Here is a 20,974-nt window from a genome sequence, read left to right as displayed (position 1 = left end):
TGGTAGTTTGAAAGCAGATATGCTAACTACTCAGCCAACCAGACTGGCAGTGCCAGGTTGGCAAAGTGTTATATACACACCCACAGTGGTATATTTAGATTTTGTAAAGGTTTTTGATAGAGTGTTACATGACAAACTTTGATATAAATTGGAATGAATGGGATCAGATATTAAATGAATGCTGTGGATTGGATATTGGATGTCTGATAGGTATCAGTAACTTGTGTATGGGGAGCAATATCTCAGAAGAGGAAAGTCACTAATGATGTGCCCCATGGGTCTGTTTTGGAGATGTTACTGTTTAAGGTGTATGCTAATGATATTGGGAAAGTTTGAATGGTAAAGTTGTTTGCAAATGATTTGAAGTTGAGTTGGGAAGAACTATGAGGAGTAGAACAGGTGTTGTGGCTTTGCAAGAGGGCTTCAATAGACTGGGTGAATGAGTAATAAGTGGGGTATCCATTTCATTGTTGCAAAGTATAAAATGGGATATAGAGTATACAATTGGTGAGGATGTCTTAGAAATGGTGGAGAAGATAAGGGCCTGAAGGTGATGGTGAATAAGTTCCTACAGTTCCTAACATTTCTAAAACTGTGATGTCAGAACAGCAGATTGTGCCATGATGCAGATGAAACTGACATGTATAATGTAAATCCTTGCAGAGAGCAAGGATTATGAATGATATGCTGGCTCAGAATGTGAATGATATGAATGAGGAGATGCCTCACACTCCCATGTGTGAGGCATCTCCTCACACATGGGAGTACAGTTTGTTAATGTGTGGAATGAGATTGAAGGATGAAGTGAACTGTATGGGAGTGATGGACTGCATTTGAGTGGTTATGGTGTGAGTTGCTTGGAGAGACTGCTGCTGGAAGGTAGAGAAGCGAGTAGACAGAATAAATCAAATCAAGCGGGAAGTGATGTGGAAGATCAGGAGAGTAAGACAGGAGAGATTGAAGAGGTGGTTATGAATGGGGAAGTGAGTGGCATGAGTATAGAAAATGAGAGAAACGGTGTGCAAGAGGAGCAGGGAAATAGGGAAGCTCAGGGTGGACAGGGGTACACAGCATGAGAAAGGTAGATGCTCCAAGAGGAGGTGAGAGCATGTGTAGACAGGAAAGAAATGGGATCAGCTGGGATCAAGAGGAAACAGTTGGAATTGGGGAGGGTTCTAGAATGAATGGGCAGAAAGGGAAATGACCCCAGTCGAGCATGGAGAGAGTACATCGAGTGAGTGGTATCGGTGGAACTAGCTGTAGATCCAGAAATGAGCTGTTGTGTTTGTATACAAATGATAGAAGTATAAGAAACAAGGCAGATGAAATGGTGGTTGCACTAATTGCGTCTGTTCACCCAAAGATTGTCGGAATAAGTGAGACATGGTTGGAAGAGGATGACATCCTGACAGGAATAGAGATGGAAGGGTATAATGTGTTTTGTGAGGATAGAAGGGGTAAAAAGGAGGGGGAGTGCTATTGATGATAGAGAAAGAGTTATGTCCATACAAAAGTACAGATGCAAGAGGGAAATAGTGCCACTGGTTTTTGAGGCAGTATGGTGTGAGATAGAGGTGAATGGAATCAAATACTTGGTTGGATGTTGTTATAGACCAGGGAATATGGATGGTGGTGATAATGAAATGTATAATCAAATTAGCCGAGCAAATAAGAAAAGGGTGATCATAATGGGTGATTTTAATTATGGCAATATTGACTGGAATGATGAGATAGCAACTGGAAGTAAAGAAAATGAGTTTCTTGAGTTTTTGAGGGATAACTACCTCAGACAGTATTTAACAGAGGGCACACAAGGATTGAGGGTCTTGGATTTGATCATCTCATCAGAGGATGTAATTATAAATGAGGTATCAAATAATCTACCAATTGGTGAGAGTGACCATGAGGTGATTACATGGGTGGTTGCCAGTAGTGTGAGGACCTCTGTGAGAAAACGGTATATGGAACTACAATTGGGTTATTATGAAGAGCTCAGGAGACAGCTTGCGGGTGTAGCATGGAACAAGGAGTTAGCTGGAAAAGAGATCAATGCAGCTTGGGGGATTTTCAAAAACTATCTAGTAGATGCAATGTCTAAATGTATTCCAAGGGTGAAAAGGTTAAATAAGATAGGTGTGAGATGGATGAATAAAGAGATTAAGCATGCAATACAGAGAAAAAGGGCATTGTGGAGGCAGCATAAGAGAAGTGGAAATACCCATTTCCATGAGGTCTACAAAGACCAGGCAAGGAGAGTTATTTGGTTGGTGAGAGTAGCTAAAGAGAGGTATGAACAGCAGTTAGCAAATGATGCCAAAAAGAATCCTAAGGAGTTCTTTCGATATATAGCCAGCAAAAGAAAGAATGATTATGGAAGGATGACATTGATTGTAGAAAATGGTATAAAGACAGCTGTTGCAGAACATGTGGTGGAGATACTTAATGAGCAGTTCATAAAGATCTTTAAATCTTGTGAATGTGACTTAATGGAGAAATTGAGAGTAGTTGATGATGGGGAGGAGAAACTGACTGTAAGTGAGCAAGAGGTGTATGAGGAGTTGAGTAAACTAGATGTTAATAAGGCTGCAGAACTTGATAATATATCACCACGTATTCTGAAGGAATGTGCGAGGGAGTTGACACCTGCCTCGACATATTTTTTTAATACGAGTCTTTCACTCAGTCAAGTTCCTAAGGAGTGGAAGGTGGGCAAGATTGTGCCACTTCATAAAGGAGGTGATCGAACTCAAGAATCAAACTATAGGCCTATCTGTGTGTCAGGTGTTGTGGTTAAGTTGTTGGAGAAGCTTGTGAGAACTAGGATCCAGAGTTGGGTTGACAACAATGGTATAATCTTTGATGGACAGCATGGATTTGCTAAAGGGAGGTCATGTTTTAGTAATCTACTTACTTATTACAATAAAGTGACTGCTTCCTTGGACAGAGGAGAAAGATACACAGTAATATACTTGGATTTTGCAAAGGCTTTTGATAGAGTACCTCATGATAAGTTGACAGTCAAACTAGAGCAGATGAGGTTGGAAATTTGACTAGTGCATTGGATTGGAGACTGGCTATCTGATAGGTATCAACAAGTTGTGTATGGGAGAGCGATATCCAGGAAAAGGAAAGTTCACTAGTGGAGTGCCTCAGGGGTCTGTTTTAGGGCCATTACTGTTTAACTTGTATATTAATGATATTGGTGAAGATTTGGATGGAGATATTCAATTGTTTGCAGATGTTGCAAAGTTGGGATGAACCACGAAGAGTAGTGAAGATGTTGTGGTCTTACTAGAAGACTTGAATAAATTGAGTGATTGGGCACGGAAATGGGAATACGAGTTCAATGTTGCAAAATGTAAGGTTTTAAAATTTGCAAAACAAAGATGGGATGCAGAATTTATGTTTGGCGAGGATATATTGTTGGAGGTGGAGGAAATAAGAGATCTGGGGGTGATAGTGGATAAGGATCTGAAATTTAGGGGACACATAGCCAAAATTGTGAAGACAACACAAAGGCTTCTGGGAATGATGCGGAGGACACTGACGTGTAGAAGTAGGGAGATTCTTGTTCCGTTGTATACGGCTTTGATTAGGCCACACATGGACTATCGTGCCCAGATTTGGTTTTCAAAAGGCTGAAGAGATCTTGGAAAGGTTCCAAAGGTGACTGACTAAGGTAGTTTCTGACCTCTGGAATGTCGAGTATGAGGAAAGATTGAGAAGATGTAATTTGCAGAGTCTGGTGGACAGGAGGAAGAGGGGAGAAATGATAGAGACCTACAAGTTGGTAAGGGGTTGTTATAGGATTAATGCTGGAGAAGTTCTACATAAAATAGTGGAGATAAGGGGAGAACCAGAGGTCATCCCTGGAAACTGTATAAATAGGGTGTGAGTAGGGGAGTGAGAGGCAGGTTTTTTTCGTGCAGAGTTGTGAATGATTGGAATGCCTTGCCTGAGAGTGTGGTGTCTGCAAGGAGTTTGAGTGTGTTTAAAACACAGTATGATGAGCTGTGTGTGTGTGTGTGTGTGATAAAAGGACCTCTCAGATGAGTCTTTGACTCCATGAGGTCTTGGGGTAATAATAACAATAAGTAAGGATATTACGGTTCTGTTGTATAAATCAGACCCAACTATGCACAGGTTTGGTCATCAGCTTGTTTTAAGAAGGATGAAGATATATTGAAGAGGAGGACAAAGGTGGAGGATATGATTGTGACATATATATTTGTAAGGAGCTATCACTAGATTTATGTGGAAGAAGTTTTATAGAATATGGGGAGATGAGAAGAACAGAAGGTCATCCTTGGAAGTTGTGTAAATGTTGGGTGTGTGCAAGGGAGTGAAGAATAGGTTTTTGTATGGAGAGTAATGGGTGATTGGAATGTATTGTCTGAGGGTGTGATAATTATGCAGATAGTTAACGGGCAAAAGTTGGAGTACTGGAAAAATCATCCTTTCATATAAGAAAGGTGATAAAGCTGACATAAGAAATTATGGACCTATAATCCTTCTTATCAGTTCTTAAGCTGTTTACAAAAATGATAGATGACAGAATAAACAATATATTAAATTTTCATCAAACAAAAGAACAGCCAGGTTTCAGAACATCCTTAACTTGAGATCATTTACAAGCCTTAAATCAAGTAATGGAAAAAAAAAAAGAATATAATATACCAATTTCTTTGGCTTTCATAGATTATGAAAGCCTCTGACTCAATAGACCTGTGCAAAATGCTTGAAGCTTTGAAGATATAGGAATAAATGATATTTATATTAACTCATATATATATGAGGGAGGTTCATCAGTAATAAATTTAAATCGAAATGGAAAGAGAAATGAAATAAAAAGGGGAGTAAGACAGGGAGACTCTCTCACCAAAATTATTTGCAACAGTCCTTAAATATGCTATGTGAAAATTGAACTGGAAGAACAGGCGACTGAGTATTGATGGAGAATACTTAATCATTCTACGATTCGTTGATGATATCATTCTAATATCAATATCACCAAAAGAGCTAGAACACACAATTATTATTTCTTCTCTTAAGGTTACACAGTGTCAGCATTCATAGTGAAAAATTTATGGAGACACAGCACGCGTTAGAATAATTACTATACTTCTCAGTAAGAAAGTAACATTTAACGTTTAGACCTCTGTATTAAGGTCAAGGAAAGCATACATACAGGGTACAAGCTACATGACACTATACCATACAAAAATAAGATGAATCTAAATGTTTGTTAATCATTTACCCTAGCTTGACCTCTAGTGTGAAAAAAAAAACATAAACAGAACTACATTAAACAATTTCTAAAGTCCTCTTGGATTAAGATTTTCTTCTGTTTGGGGTTGTTCTGGATTCTATACAGGCTGAAAATGGTCTTCCAAATTCTTGGAATAATTAATCCATCATTTTTGTTCAGATTTCGATGATGTTTCAGCATTTCAGAGGCTTCTTTAAATTTTCTTTCAAACCAGGTTTTGGTGCAGTGTAAGGGACTTGGTGCCTTTCCAGCCAATTCTGTGACATATTTGGAGTGCATGGTCTGATAGGTCTGCTTTATCATAGTGGAGATATTTAATGTGACGTTTGTGTTCATCTTTTCTAATTGGGATGGTGTGTCCTGTTTCCCCTATGTAAGGTAGATTACAGGTATATTGAAATTTGTAAAATTTGTAAACCCTGGTTGGGCAGGATGTGGAAGAGGATCTTTGGAAGAGGCTATGTAAATTTCTTAATTTTGTCAAGGTTTTTTGAAGGTTGTCTTAATATGGTGTTTAAGTAGCGTTCTATCTATTTTTTCGAAAATGCTCTGTATGGTATGGCTATAGCATTCTTGTAATCTTTTTTGTTTTTAAGGGCATTTTTATGGAGCATCTTGTGAACTTTTTTTTTTGTAGCCATTTTTTACAAATGTTTGGTTAATAATTTAAAATTCTTGATTCAGAGCTTGTTCATTGGAGCAAATTGTTAGGGCTCTGTGTTTGAGTGTGCTGATGATTCCTAGTTTTTGTATTGGATGGTGTATGAATTTTTATGTATGTATTGGCCTGTGTGTGTAGGTTTGACCGTGAAGGAGAAGCAGCCTGAGGGAAGATGTGTGACATGTGTCTAGAAAAGGAAGAGAGTTGTTGTTTTCAATCTTGATGGTGAATTGGATACATTTCTGTTGTTTTTTCAGGTGGCTTATTTAATGTTTCGCGGCCATGGACCAAAATGGTGAAAATATCATCAACATATCTGAGCCAGACTTTGGCTTTAGGCTGGCCGAATCTAGAGCTTGTTGCTTGAAGTCTTCCATGCAAAAATTAGTTATTAGGGGATAAAGTGGTGAGCCCATGGCTGTGCATTCTTCTTGTAGGTAAAAATTATTTTGCCATGCGAAATACTCGGAGCGGAGTATGTGGGCAAAAAAGAGCCATGATATCGAGCAGAAATATGTTCTGTATGAGAAGAAAGTATCATTGATCAAGACATTAGTGAAAAGGTAACAAAGAAAAGTAACAAACATTTAGATTCATCTTACTTTTGTATAGTGTAGTGTAGTGTCATGTAGAAGATAAGAACCTCTGGAAGCCATGGGATGAAGACAATTAAGTGGTTTTGCTTAAAAGAAGAGAGTGTGAGGAATTGTTTTAGGGAGAGGGTGTTAGAGAGAATTTCAGATGGACTGGAAAGTGTACAAGATTGGTGAAAACATAATTCAAAAGTAATCCTGAGCTGTGCAATCGAGGTGCTTGGTGAAACATCTGGAAAGATTAGAGAGCAGAAGGAGGGTTGGTTGTGGATTAATAATGTACAAGTGGCAGTGACAGCTAAGAGGAAAGCAAAGCAGAAGTGGGATGAGTCAAGAGTGGAAGAGGACAGAGAGGTGTACAGAGAGAGAAAGCAAGAAGCCTCAAGTGTCTCCATAAATTCTTCGCTATGAACATTATTATTAAATTAAATGAAGTAAGTCTGGATAAATGCCTATAAATAAATTTGGATAAATCAAAAATGTATAGTGGAAATACTTGAAAACAAATGCAAATTGAAATAAACCAAAGACAGGTTGAATTACTGAATTCATACAAATATCTAGGACAAATCATTACAAATAACCATAAACATGATTATGATATTTCAGCTAGAATAACAGCAGGATGGAAAGTTTTTAACCATTATAGAGGGATAATTAAAAGGTAAATTTACTAGACTGTCTAAAAAAGAATCCTCTGCTTCCGGTGTACTCCTAACAATGGCCTATGATAGCAAAACCTGTAGTCTTACTAACAAACACCTGGAGAAACTGAAAACAATGCAAAAAAAACATGGATAGAGCCATTTTGGGAATAACCTGGTTAGATAAAAAGAATAATACTTATATAAGGAAGCAAACAAAGGTAATGAACATTGCCTTAGTAATAAAAGGTAACAAATGGCAATGGGCAGGACATGTGATGAGAATGTCTGGCAACAGATGGACAAAGAGAGCAACAGAATGGACACAAAGAACTAGTTATCAAAAACCAGGTGGACCAGTGTAAGACGAGATAACAAGATGCTTTAGACATTTATAGTGGAAAGATGAACAAGACTTGCTAAAATGGAAGAAGCATGGAGAGGCATTCATCCAGCAGTGGACTGAAGAAACCTGTTGTTGATGATGATGATTAGCTACCTGTATGCTGATAGTCAGACCTTGCAATGAGTCTTTTGACTCCATGGAAGTATGATGAGAATAATACCATTTTATATTCTATTTATGTATAATAGGGAGGCTTTTCTTGCATTCATAGAGTGCTAACTGCACACGTGTGTAGTTCATATATTTTGTGTGGATGAAAATAACTTGGTGAAGAAGATGAACTTCTAATAATTTAATAGCTAAGTAAAGTTGCTTAGTAATTAATTATCCCTAGATGTGTGTTTCTTTTTCTCAGTAACTACATAAGTGAGAAACATTTGAGCATACATACCAGGTTAGTTACTGATCTTACTTTGTAGTTTATTTTTAATTGTACCATTTGCAGCATAAAATGAGATTAAAAACTGCACCTAAAAATGACCAACCTTTGATATTGTAGATTTTATAGAAATCAAACTAAGCATAAAGGAACGAGGAGTTAAATGATAGTTTAATGCTTCCAGTGTTATCATCTTTGTAAAAAAATGGAAGTGTTTACTTCCATGTAATCTGCAACATGGTTGATCCAGGTGCTTAACTTCTATATGGGTTAAGGCCAGCATTAGACTAAATTTCAGAAGAAATTGAGGAAATATAAACTGTGCATTTGAGTGGCTAGGTGGAAAAGAGGTGAGGTGATAAACTTCTAAGTTGGTGAGGATGTTATTGTACATAGAGTGACGGTAGCTAGACTCATGGAGATACTACAAGCTAAATTAGTGACAGAAGTCATTCTTCCCTATGGAAGTGGCAAAATCTCCCCCATATAGTTTTTTGAAATGCTTATAACACTCAGTTCTTCAAGAAACACACAAACAAATTCCTTTCTTCCCTATAGCTATTTGCCTTCACACCAGACTATTGTGTTATAGGTTTTGGAATGGCTCATGTATGGTAACTATAAAAAAAAAAAAAAAAGGTAAAAAAGAAGAAATTTTTTGGATATATATGCCTACAGAAAATCTAAATAAAGTACATATGAATATATGTATGTGTAATAAAACTGAAAATTAATGCAATTTCATTTTTATTTAAAATTATTCTTTTACGATATCTTAACTATATTAGATTTTTGATAGCTATTCATTGCAATCCAAGGTGTCCACTGAACGCATCTGTTCACAGTCAACCTCTCTTATTTTAGAATGTATGTTATATCTCACAATTTTATTTTCACCTTCTCAGATTTAATTTATTTTTGTTATTTGCATTATATCTTTCAGGAAAAAGTGGAATATCTCTTTCTGGTCATCTTTACAATTGAGTGCATTATGAAGATTATTGCCTATGGTTTTGTTCTCCACCCTGGTGCCTATTTAAGAAGTGGTTGGAACTTTCTTGACTTTATTATAGTAGTTATAGGGTAAATATCAAAAATAAATAAATAAATAATTAAATTAAAAAAAAAACACGAATATTGTGGTAAAAATCAGTATGCTTGTATTAATTAATTAATTTATTATGTTATAATAATAAATAAATAATTATTAAGCAAACATAGCATACATATTTTAAAGTAATAATATAATTTAGAATTCCAAAGACTAGTTTAGTTGGTCAGTTGCAAAGCTCCCTTTAAAATGTGACTTCTATATGAATTGCAGCCTTTTAATGTTCCAAAGGAAAGAGTTTATTTTTAAGAATTGAATCATTCCAGACATTGAGAGTTAGCTTTACAATGTATTTTAAATTATTTGATTTTTTTTTTTAATATTTATGGAATATTTTCTTAAATTAATTATTGTATTAATTATTGTATACTATTAATAATATACTAAAAATACAATAGTAATTTAAGAAAATTAAATGTAGTTTTCAGTGCAGTTTTTAGTTTTTATTGTAGTATTGTAGATGTTAGTTTTTATTGTATTTACTAGCATATTTGTAAATATATTATTATTATTATTGCTTATATGGGCACTCCATGGAGTCAAAAGGCCTGGTTGGCTGAGTGGTTAGCATATCTGCTCTCCAGCCAAAAGGCTGTGGGTTCGAATACTAGTAGTGGCAGTAGCTGGTGCGTTGGTGTAGATGATGACGGAGACAGAGAGATGTAGAGTAGGGACCCTCCCTTGATGAGTCTTAGGACTCCCTGGAGGTGTCGTGTAATAATAATAATAAAAGACTCATTAGTGGGAAACCCACTTTATCCATTAACATACTACCAATCATACATCTCCTTATTCACTGTTGGGGTGCTCACATCACCTCTGACAATCGATTCCATTCATTCACCACTCTCAAAGAAAAGAACCTAGTCCGCACACCCTTACTAACCACACACTCTTAGACAGCTTCCAAGTGTGACTCTTTGTTTCCCCCCCCCCCCCTCTACTCCCCATGAGCATATAGAGGAGATTATGGCTGATTGTATACCTAGGGTCTGGATAGTAAAACAAGTAGGGGTTAAATGGATGAATAACACCATTAAGCTTCAGCTGCAAAAAAAGAAACAACTGTGGAGGGAATTTAAAGAAAGGGGTGACCTGCAGGCACACGAACGGTATAAAGTGTAGGCCAGAAGGGTAGCGAGTGTGGTAAAAAAAGCAAAAGCGGCTTATTATTATTATTGTTCCGGGCAACTCCAAGGAGTCGACAGACTCATCGAGGGAGGCCCTAACATCATGTCAAGAACAACTATTCGACATTCACACAGTATCTATCATACCTTGCCTTGAACTCATTCACGGTCGTTGCACCCACAACAGACTCTGGAAGCTTATTCCACTCATTCACTACTCTCCAAGTAAAAAACCTAGCTCTAACACCCTTGTCAACCACGCTCATGCCCAGCTTCCATTCATGGCCCCTAGTCCTCCCACCACCAGTCATATTTTCAAAAATATCTTCTGGATCAATCTTATAGAAACTTCAGTAATTTGAATGTCTCAATCATATCACCCCTCCTTCGCCTATCGACCAATTTCTGCAACCCACAAATCTTCAACCTATTCTCATAAGGTTCATTCCACAGACCTGCTATCATCTTGGTCACTCGTCTCTGGATCTTCTCCACTTCCTCCCCATCACGAAGAAACCCTGGTGCCCATAACTGGGCACAGTAGTCCAGATGGGGTCTTATCAAGGCTCGATACAGAGGAACAACAACTTGTTTGTCTCTGCATGTTAAAGTATTTTTCAGAAGCCAACTGATTTGGTGAGCTGTTTTAGTCACTTTTGCAGTGTGCCCCCTAAACTGATATATATACTGCTGCTATTCTTTTCACCCCAAAGTGCATAACCTTACACTTTGGCACATTAAATTGACATCCATTTTTCCTAGTCCAGTCCTCCAAACTATCCAAATCATCCTGTAAAATTTTGACATCCTGTGCACTCATAATTGCTCTATCCAACTTTGCATCATCAGCAAACAAGTGAACACTTACTCTCAAATCCTTTCCTATATCATTGATGAACAAATTGAAAAGCAGTGGTCCAAGAACAGAGCCCTGTGGCACTCCACTAGTCACAAGCCGTCTTTTAGACTGCACTCCTGAATAAACCACTCTCTGGTATCTCTCCTTCAACCACCCTCCTATCCATCTCACCAACCCTATATCTATCTCCATCTGCTCCAGTTTACATTAGTGTTCTATGTGGTATCCTATCAAAAGCCTTGGCAAGGTCCAGTAGTATTACTGTAAACCCATTAGCCCTATCCAGTTCAGCCATCACTGTGTTATAAAATGTGAGCAAGTTACTGAGGCATGATCTACCCTTCACAAAACCATGTTGCCCCCCATACAATATCCCATTTTCATCTATCCAATCCTGTATTCTTTTCTTGACTAATTTCTCTAAGACCTTGATAATGATTCCTGATATGCTAATCGGTCGGTAATTTACAACAGCAGTCTTGGAACCACCTTTATGCAGTGGAACTATTTTACCCTCTTTCCACCCTCTCGGGACTAACCCAGACCTGTGACTCAAATTAAACAAAATGGTCAAGGGTACTGACAATTCTTTAGCTGCTTCTCATACAACACGAGCTGGTATACCATCCAATCCCACAGATGTATTGACATTGAGGTTATGCAATAGACTACTCACCTCCACTTCATTCACCAGAATTCCCGTATAATCTACTGGTACATTCGTTTATGCAATGTCACCACCTGGATGATATATTCTTGCAAAGTGCTCACTCAGTAACTCAACTATATCAACTGATTCAGTTACCTCCCTACTATCGGCATTCTTTAAAATCATTCTGCCATGTACATTTTTCCTTTTACTTGCTACATATCTAAAAAACTGTTTAGGATTCTCTTTAGCCTGCATGGCCAGTGTTCTTTCGTAATCCTTTTTTGCTTTTCTTACCACACTCGTTACCCTTCTGGCCTGCGCTTTATACCGTTCGTATGCCTGCCGGTCACCTTTCTCCTTAAATTCCCTCCATAGTTGTTTCTTTTTTTGCAGCTCAAGCTTAATGGTGTTATTCATCCATTTAACCCCTAGTTGATTTATTATTCAGACTCTAGGTATACAGTCAGCCATTGCTTCATGCAAACACTTCTTAACTACCTCCCATGCACTATCGACTTCTAGTCCTTGCAGTTGTACATGCCATGGCACTGAACCAATCAAACTCCTAAGCTTGTCATACTTTCCAGCCCAATAATTCCACATGTACCCTGTCTTAATTGAAAATTCTACACCTTTAGCCACCTACCAAGTCAAGACCCTATGATCTTGTTCACCGATTGGTGGCAATGTGGTCATATTTGTTACAGCCAAATCCTCAGATGTAATTACTAGGTCAAGCACTCTCTAACCCCTAGTATTTTCTATTACATGCTGTCGCAGATAGTTATCCCTTAATAACTGCATAAAATCCAATTCTTTCCTCCCGTGTGTCCTCTCCTAACTCCAATCAATGCGACCATAGTTGAAATCTCCCATAATAATCACCCTCCTTCCACTCATTTCTTCTGTTTGCTTGTGCATACTGTCACCACCATCTTTTCCATCACCTGGTCTATAGCAGCACCCAATTGTATATTTAGTTCTGCTAGCCACAATCTCACACCAAATGGCCTCAAATGTGCTCTTTTTTCTATCCTGCAATTCAAATTCTATTCTCCTTGGCTGCAGCTCATCAGCTATCATCAACAATACTCCTCCCCCCATTTTATTCTCCCTGTCATTCCTGAACACACTGTACCCATCACATTCAATCCCACTAGCTATATCATCTACAGTCAGCCATGTTTCACTAATACCAATAACCTGTGGTCTGGAAGTGCCAACCATGGCCAAAAACTCTTCCTTCTTGTTCCTAATACTCCTAGCGTTATTGTACATGAATTTAAGACCCCCATTAGTCCCAACCCTACCTTGATGGCTTATATTAACTATCCCACTCTGATTTGTTGTCCTTATTTGCTCGGGCATATTATATTTATTCTTATATTCAACTGCCTCCCTAAGGACTGTATATCTACTCCCCCTCCTTAATAAATCTAGTTTCTCTGAATTTGCACATCCACCACATTCAGCAACACTTTCTCAAGTCTTCTTACACCGTAACCATTCAAATGCAAGCCATCCATCTGATATAGATCCTTTCGCCCATCGAACTCACTCCACATGTCCACAAATTCCACACCACTCGTCATACATAACCCACACATAAAGTCATTCGCAATTATGGCCCTCCTTTTAAACATTTCACTGTCATACCGTGGCAAAAGAATAATCATTCTAACTCTCTCACTCTTTTCTTTTTCTACCTCAAACAATTCATTCAGGTCTTCTATCATTTCCATTTTGTCTCCTTTCAAATCATTCGTACCTGCCACAACAATCATTTCTTTCACCCTTTCCTTTTGCTCTCTAATAGACTCAGTTACATCCTTTATGGTCGCACCAGGTTGGTACGATTTTGTCAAATCCTCTACTATCACACCTCATACTAACGTGTCTCTATACAGCACTCTATCCTTCATTTTGTTCATGTTCACACTCATACGTCTATTTTTCCTGTCATGCTTTTTATTATTGGCTGGTTCATTCAGTCGACTTTTGCTCATACGCTCTAGCTGCTGTTTTGCCCTTTGTATCGCACCATTCAACAGCGCGATCTCACTCATTGCATCTATCTCATCTTTTTTATTCTCAGTAAAACCATTAATACTATCATTCACACTTTCTACATTCACACTCTCACAATTCTCTGGTACAACCTCACCGTTTCTTTTCATATCCCTATTTTCTTCATTCTGAAGTTTGACAAAAATATCACACTCACGATCCGAAATACTCTTCAATTTCTCATTCTCCCTACATTTTCTACACACATTCACTCCTTTATTATCATCTAATCACACTCCGCAAAGCGTACATTTCGCAGCTAGTACTCGGATTATGAAAGGAAGCTAGGTATGCAAGCTAAAGAGAATCCCAAACAGTTCTTTCAATATGCTGCAAGCAAGAAAAAACTGTACACGGCAAAATAATTTTAAGGAATGATGATGGTAAGGAGGTAACTGAATCAGTCGATATAGTGGAATTACTGAGTGAGCACTTTGCAAGAGTATTCATCCAGGTGGTGACATTGAAAAAATGAAGGAACCATTAGTTTATATGGGAATTGTGATGAATGAAGTGGAGGTGAATAGTCTATTACAGAACCTTAATGTGAATACATCTGTGGGATTGGATGGTATACCGGCACGGGTCTTGCGTGAAGCGGCTAAGGAATTATCAGTGCCCTTGACCATGTTGTTTAATCTGAGTCTCGGGTCTGGTTTAGTACCGAAGGTGTGGAAAGAGGGGAAAATAGTTTCACTGCATAAAGGAGGATCGAAGACTACGGTTGTAAATTACCGACCGATCAGCATATCAGGAGGCGTTGTCAAGGTCTTGGAGAAAGTAGTCAAGGGAAAAATACAGGAATGGAGATGAAAATGAGTTATTGTACAGGGGACAACATGGCTTTGTGAAGGGTAGATCATGCATCAGTAACTTGCTCAAGTTTTATAACAAGGTGACGGCTGAACTGGATAACGGTAATGGGTTTACAGTGATGCTGCTGGACCTGGCAAAGGCGTTTAACAGGATATCACATGGAATTCTAATCCGTAAACTACAACATATGGGAATGGATATAGGGTTGGTGAAATGGATAGGTGGGTGGTTGAAGGAGAGATATCAAAGAGTAGTTTATTCAGGAGTAGCGTCCAAAAGACGGCCTGTGACGAGTGGTGTGCCGCAGGGTTCTGTTCTTGGACCACTGTTGTTTAATTTGTTCATTAACGATATAGGGAAGGATCTAAGTGGAACAGTTCATTTGTTCGCTGATGATGCAAAGTTGGGTAGGGTGATAGTGAGTGCAGAAGATGTGAAAATTTTGCAGGATGATTTGGATAGATTGGAGGTCTGGGCTAAGGAGAATGGATGTCAATTTAATGTGACAAAATGTAAGGTTATGCATTTTGGGGTGAAAAGATTAGCAGCAGTATACCACATTGGTGGAACTGTACTCCAGGAGATCGATGAGGCCAGGGACTTGGGAGTGTTGGCAGAGAGGGAGATGAAGTTTAGGGGCACATTGCAAAAGTGGCTAAATCAGCTCATCAACTCACTTGGTTGTTGAAAAATACCTTGACAAGCAGAGACAAGCAAATTATTGTACCTCTGTACCCAGCCTTGATAAGACCTGATCTCGACTACTGTGCCCAGATTTGGTCACCTCGGTTCCTTCTTGATGGGGAGGAGGTAGAGAGGATCCAGAGGCGAGTGACTAAGATAATATCAGGTCTATGGAATAAACCATATGAGAACAGGTTGAAGATTTGTGGGTTGCAGAAACTAGTTGATAGCAGAAAAGGGGAAATATGATCGAGACATTCAAATTGCTAAAGGGATTCTATAGGATTAATTGAGAGGATATTTTTGAGATCAGGACTGGTTGTGGGAGAACTAGGGGACACCTATGGAAGCTGGGCAAGAGTGTGGTTAGCAGGGGTGTTAGAGCTGGGTTCTTTACTTTTAGAGTGGTACATGAGTGGAATAAGCTGCCAGAATCTGTTGTGGATGCTATGATGGTGAGAGAGTTCAAGGCAAGGTGTGATAGATACTGTGAGAATGTCGTATAGTTGTGTGGATGATGTTTAGGGCCTCCCTCGATGAGTCTAAGTACTCCCTGGATTCGCTCGAAATAATAATAATAATAATAATGTATTGAAACATTTCTTCTGTGTCAATCTTATAGTATTCCTTTAGTAACTTATAAGTTTCTGTCAAATCCCCTCCTCCTCCTGTCAGCTAAACTCTGCAACCTACACACACCCTCAATCCATCCTTGTAAGGAAGATTCCACAGACATGTCACCAGCTTGGTAACTCATTTCTGACATGTGGCCCTATCTTTACTATTCTTCATGATCCAAGTAATCCTTTCAGCTATTTTGCACTCTTCCAATATGTCTTCTGAATTTCAAATCTCTATCCACCATCATCCCCAGATTCCTAGCCTTATCAATTTCCTGTAAACTAGTACCATCAATATGATATGAATTGTGTAATCTTTTCATCCTGAAGTGCATTATTTTACATTTTACAACATTGAATTTTAGCCATTGTCCTTTGCCCACACAGCATTTATTTAAATCATCTTGTAAGATATCTATATCACCTTTAACAACTATTGCCCTCCCAAGTTTTACATCATCAGCAAACAACTCAATGCCCTCCTTCAAATTTTCTGCTTATCATTAATGTACAAATTAAAGAGTAGTGGTCATAGTACAGAGGCTGGGGGGGCACTCCACTTGTCACCCTCATTCACCTTGATTTCACTCCTCCATACACAACCAAATGCTTTTGCAAAGTCCAGAAGTATCATGGTGTAGCCATATCCTTCATCCCATTCTGCTATTACCTTATTATAAAATGCAAATAAATTACTGAGGCATGACCTACCTTTTATGAAGTTTTACCCATTCCTGAATTTTACTTTTAACCAACTTTTCCAATACTTGAACCACCACTCCAGAGATAAGATATTAGTTGGTCTGTAGTTTGATACTTCTATCTTGGAGCCACCTTTATCTAATGGTGTAATGGAACTATCTTATCCTCTTTCCTTTCCCTTGGAACCTTGCCAGAGCTGAGACTTAAATTAAACAACTTTGTCAGAAGCACTGCCAGTTCGCTTGCACAGTCTCGTAGCACAGGAGCAGACATACTCTCTATATCAACTGTTGCATTCACATTGATATTTTTCAATATACTGAGTAACTCCAGTTCATCTTCCTCAATGCTCACATCAGTCTCTGCCACATCAATAACTGCAAAGTCACTACCTGGATGATATAACCTTGCAAAGTGATCACTTAGTAACTGAATTATTTCTTCTGCTTCTGTCACCTTCTGACCATCAGCACTGAGTAAATTATCTTTCCATAATCATTCTTTCACTTACTTGCTATGCAGTAAAGAAACTCTTTTGGATTTACTTTGGCCTGCTTAGCTAATTATCTATCAAAATCTGATTTAGGCTTCATTACCATACTATCTACCCTTCTTGCTTGTGTTTTATACTGATCTTGGGCATGCTGAGCATCTTGTTTATATTCCTTCTGCAATGCTTTCTTTTTTTTGCAGCTCCTGTTTGATATTGTTAGTCATGTCATATAACTAATCCCTACTCAGTTTATCCACTTGACCTTGGGGTATGCACTCTTATACAGTCTCGCTCAAACAATCCTTGACCATTTCCCATGCATTAATGATATTCATTCCATGTGGTTTCTTATGCTATGACACTGCTACAAGTTGCCTCCTGAGTTTGTGATAATTGCTAGCTTTTGTAGTTCTGCATAACCTTTCTTGATTGAAATTTCCACATGTTGAGTAACCTCCCGGGACAAGACTGCACGGTCACTGTCCTTGATCAGAGATAGAGTTGCTACTGCTGTTATAGATAGATCTTCTGATGCTATTACCAGATCTAACAGTCTAAAACCCCTGGTCCCTTCCATCACATGCTGTTTCAGGTAATTATCCCTTAGTAACTGTATAATTTTTATTTCCATTTTGCATTTTTGCCCTTGTTTCCTTTTGGTCTATATCACCATAGTTGAAATCTCTTGTGATACTTGCTTGGCCTGCACTCATTCTACTAATCTACATATTGTCCACATTTTTTGTCTGGACCTCCAGGTCTACAGCAGCAACTAGCAATATATTTTGTCCTATTGGGCTCAAATGAACCATTTCCATCAGATCTACAATCTTTCTTAACTTCTATTTTTGTTGGTTGAAGTTCTTCAGGTATCATTAATCATACTATCCTATCATACCCCTCCACCTGCCCTATTTCCTCTATCTTCTCTGAAATTACAGTATCTGTTACATTCCAATCCTGTAACTACATCATTCTCTGACAACTAGGTCTCACTGATGCCAATAGTTTTTGGCCAAGATTGAGCTGACCAATGCAAAAAACTCCTCTCCTTTATTTCTGATGCTTCATGCATTCGTGTACATGCATTTCTACAACATTTGGACCAACAGTTACCATTACACAATGTCATACCTGCCCATTCAGATTCGAAACCTGGGAAACCACACTCAGTCCTTCATAATCATTCCTAAACTTATACTTATCTATCCCAGGGATAAATAGTTTTCATGATTTTGCACTTCCAAACTCTCACTAAACAACACATTCTCCAAGCACCTAACTCCAAAGCCATTTAAGTGCAGTCCATCAGGCATATATGGATCTTTACATCCATCAAATTCACTATTCCTCCTGCACAATCTTCTCATTGACTCATTGGCAATCATGACCCTTCTTCTAAATTCTATCTTATCATACTGAGTCCTCACACTCTCAATCTTTACTTTCCTACTCTCAAGTTTGCTGCTTCTAACAGCTCTTTCATATCTTCTCTCATTGCATATTTCTCACCTTTCAAATCATTTGTGCCTGCTAAAACAATTAATTTGTTCACTTCTTTCTTCTGCAAACTTAAAGCTTCCCTAGCGTCCTTTATCTTTGCTCCTAACATCACTCACATTTCTTATACTTGTTTACAAAATATATTGTTACTTGAAGGTAGTGTGTAAAAATGACATGAGAAATCCATCAGAACAGTTGAGCAGTGTCAAAAGCAATAGTTACATAGGTGCTGGAGACAAAAACCTTACTCTTCCGAAAAAAAAAAAAACAGAAAAAACATTACAGTACTAATACTGATGATACAAATGAAGTTGTAGAAAATAAGTTGACATGTGAAATTTCTTGGTTAAAACAAATTATTAGACAATCAAACCTGGGGTTAGAAAAGTTAGAAATATTTAAGAAATTCAGAGACAACAATAATAGTAGCAAGAAAATATAAGCAGAAAAACAAAAGTCAGTAAAACATGAAGGTTTGTAAGATCTCAGTTAATAAAAATAATAAGGTAAGTAATCTAAGATGTAAAAAAAAAAAAAAGCAAATTTGTGCTTGATGACAGCAGTCACTACTTTGAATTTCCAGGAGTGCAAATTAAGTATATGACAAATGCAAACAAGAAAAGGAAAGTAAGAGATGGTAGTACTCATAGGAACAAATGATTTGAGTTGTGATATATACAGTATGAGAGGGAATATGAAAGGATTGCTGGAGGAAGTGACAAATCAGGAGACAGTGAAAACTGTTAGCCTGTTTATTGAGACATGGTTGTACTGAGTTAAGAAGAAGGGATATGATAGCAAATGATTCAATGTGCAGGCTGCATAGAAGAAGTGGGTGTGGTTTTTGAATGTGTAGAGCAAGTCTGTGGGTAGAAAATATTTATAAGAAGGATGACCTGCACTTGAATGGTTTGGCATCAAGAGCATTAGGTCTCACTCCATTAAATAATTTGGAGAAATTTATTGGAGTGAGACCTAATGCATAGAGGGCAAGCAAACCACAGATGTTACATATATAAGTAGGTATTGTTAGGTCTATACACAAATGTCAGGAGCGTGGGAAACAAAGGAATTGAGTTTTCCCTTAATAAATATGCTGTGAGCTAAGATTGTTGTGTTAGTGAAACCTGACTCTTACAATTAGATGTAATAACAGGAATCAAGTGAAAGGATATAGTATTTTTAGAAAAGACGGCAGAACTAGGAGAGTAGGGGGGTACTACTAATTATATAAGATGATTTTAGTTTATTTAGGGAAGAAACTCATGAAAGCAAAAATAGTAATAATGTTTCATGTAGCTTTGAATTTGAGGCTATCTAGTATGAAGTTGAGGCTAACAAGGTGAAATTATAGTGGAATGTTACTACAGACCTGATGGTTTATTAGATGGAGATGATGATGAGATACAATGCCAAATTACCCTGATGGGTGCTAAATGAGTAATCATTATCAGTGGCTTAAATTATTCAAACATTGAGTGGGTAGCAGAGTAAACTAATGATGAGAATGAAGGTGAATTATTGGTAGAAAATATTTATAAGAAGGATAACCTGCACTAGAATGTATTAATCAACTTTTTCAGGTGGCCTTTGTAAGAAGGAACTCAGGGTCAAATAGTGCTAAAATTGATCATAATATCAGAAGGTTTCCCAGTTAAGGATGTGATTGTTTTGACACCAGTTGGTAATAGTACTGATATGGTACTGACCTGCAAAGGAACTAAGTATATATATATAACATAAAAATGGATTTAACTTATGTATATTTTTTATTATTAAACATTTTTTGCCTTAGTACACATACTAGCCACTGATTTAGAAACTTTTATTTAATACCATGTTGACCTCCTGTGGCCCAAATTACAGCATATATGCAGTTTGGCATAGTTTCTACAGGGTGTTGGATTGCATCTATGTCTACAATATACCAGGCATACACCAGACACCTGGCTGCAATTCGGCTAAATAGAACTTTGCTCCTAGATCTGTTTTATAACACGTCCCAACATTCTCAATGGAGTTCAGATCAAGGCTTTGTAGTGGCCAGGGAAGATGGTGGAAGTCACTGTCATGCTCACTGATCTACTGCTGAACAAATCTTGCATGATGGATAGTAGCATTATCATCCATGAAACCATCACCTTTAGATAAAAAGTCAACATTGAAGGATGGACTTGATTAGCAACAATATTCAGATGTTTCTTGGAGGACACCCAACATTTGAATAATATCAGGGGACCCATTCTATATCGACAGAATGAACCCTGCACCTTGACACCACCTCCAGAAACTTGAGTGGTGTTAACAAGGCAAGCTGGGTTCATTGCTTCATGGGGCTCATGGCAAACAGTCTACCTTCTGTCTGTACAGAAGGTAATCCACCAC

At 37.9% G+C, this 20,974-nt stretch overlaps 1 protein-coding gene across 1 annotated transcript in view; it reads left to right on the top strand.

The window, feature by feature from the left end:
- The window catches only part of LOC150108907 (muscle calcium channel subunit alpha-1-like), a 1,617,925-nt gene that overhangs the window by 267,708 nt on the left and 1,329,243 nt on the right, over positions 1-20,974 (top strand). Inside the window, exon 4 of the mRNA XM_090414483.1 lies at positions 8,896-9,035. Coding sequence (XP_090270609.1) covers positions 8,896-9,035 — 140 coding nt within the window. The remainder of the gene's footprint in view (positions 1-8,895; positions 9,036-20,974) is intronic.

The sequence above is a fragment of the Typopeltis vanoorti genome, chromosome 2 (genome assembly GCF_054136105.1).
Source record: "Typopeltis vanoorti isolate ZY-2024b chromosome 2, IOZ_Tvanoo_1.0, whole genome shotgun sequence".
Classification (NCBI taxonomy): Eukaryota; Metazoa; Arthropoda; class Arachnida; order Uropygi; family Thelyphonidae; genus Typopeltis; species Typopeltis vanoorti.
This window is presented reverse-complemented; position numbering and strand designations above follow the sequence as displayed.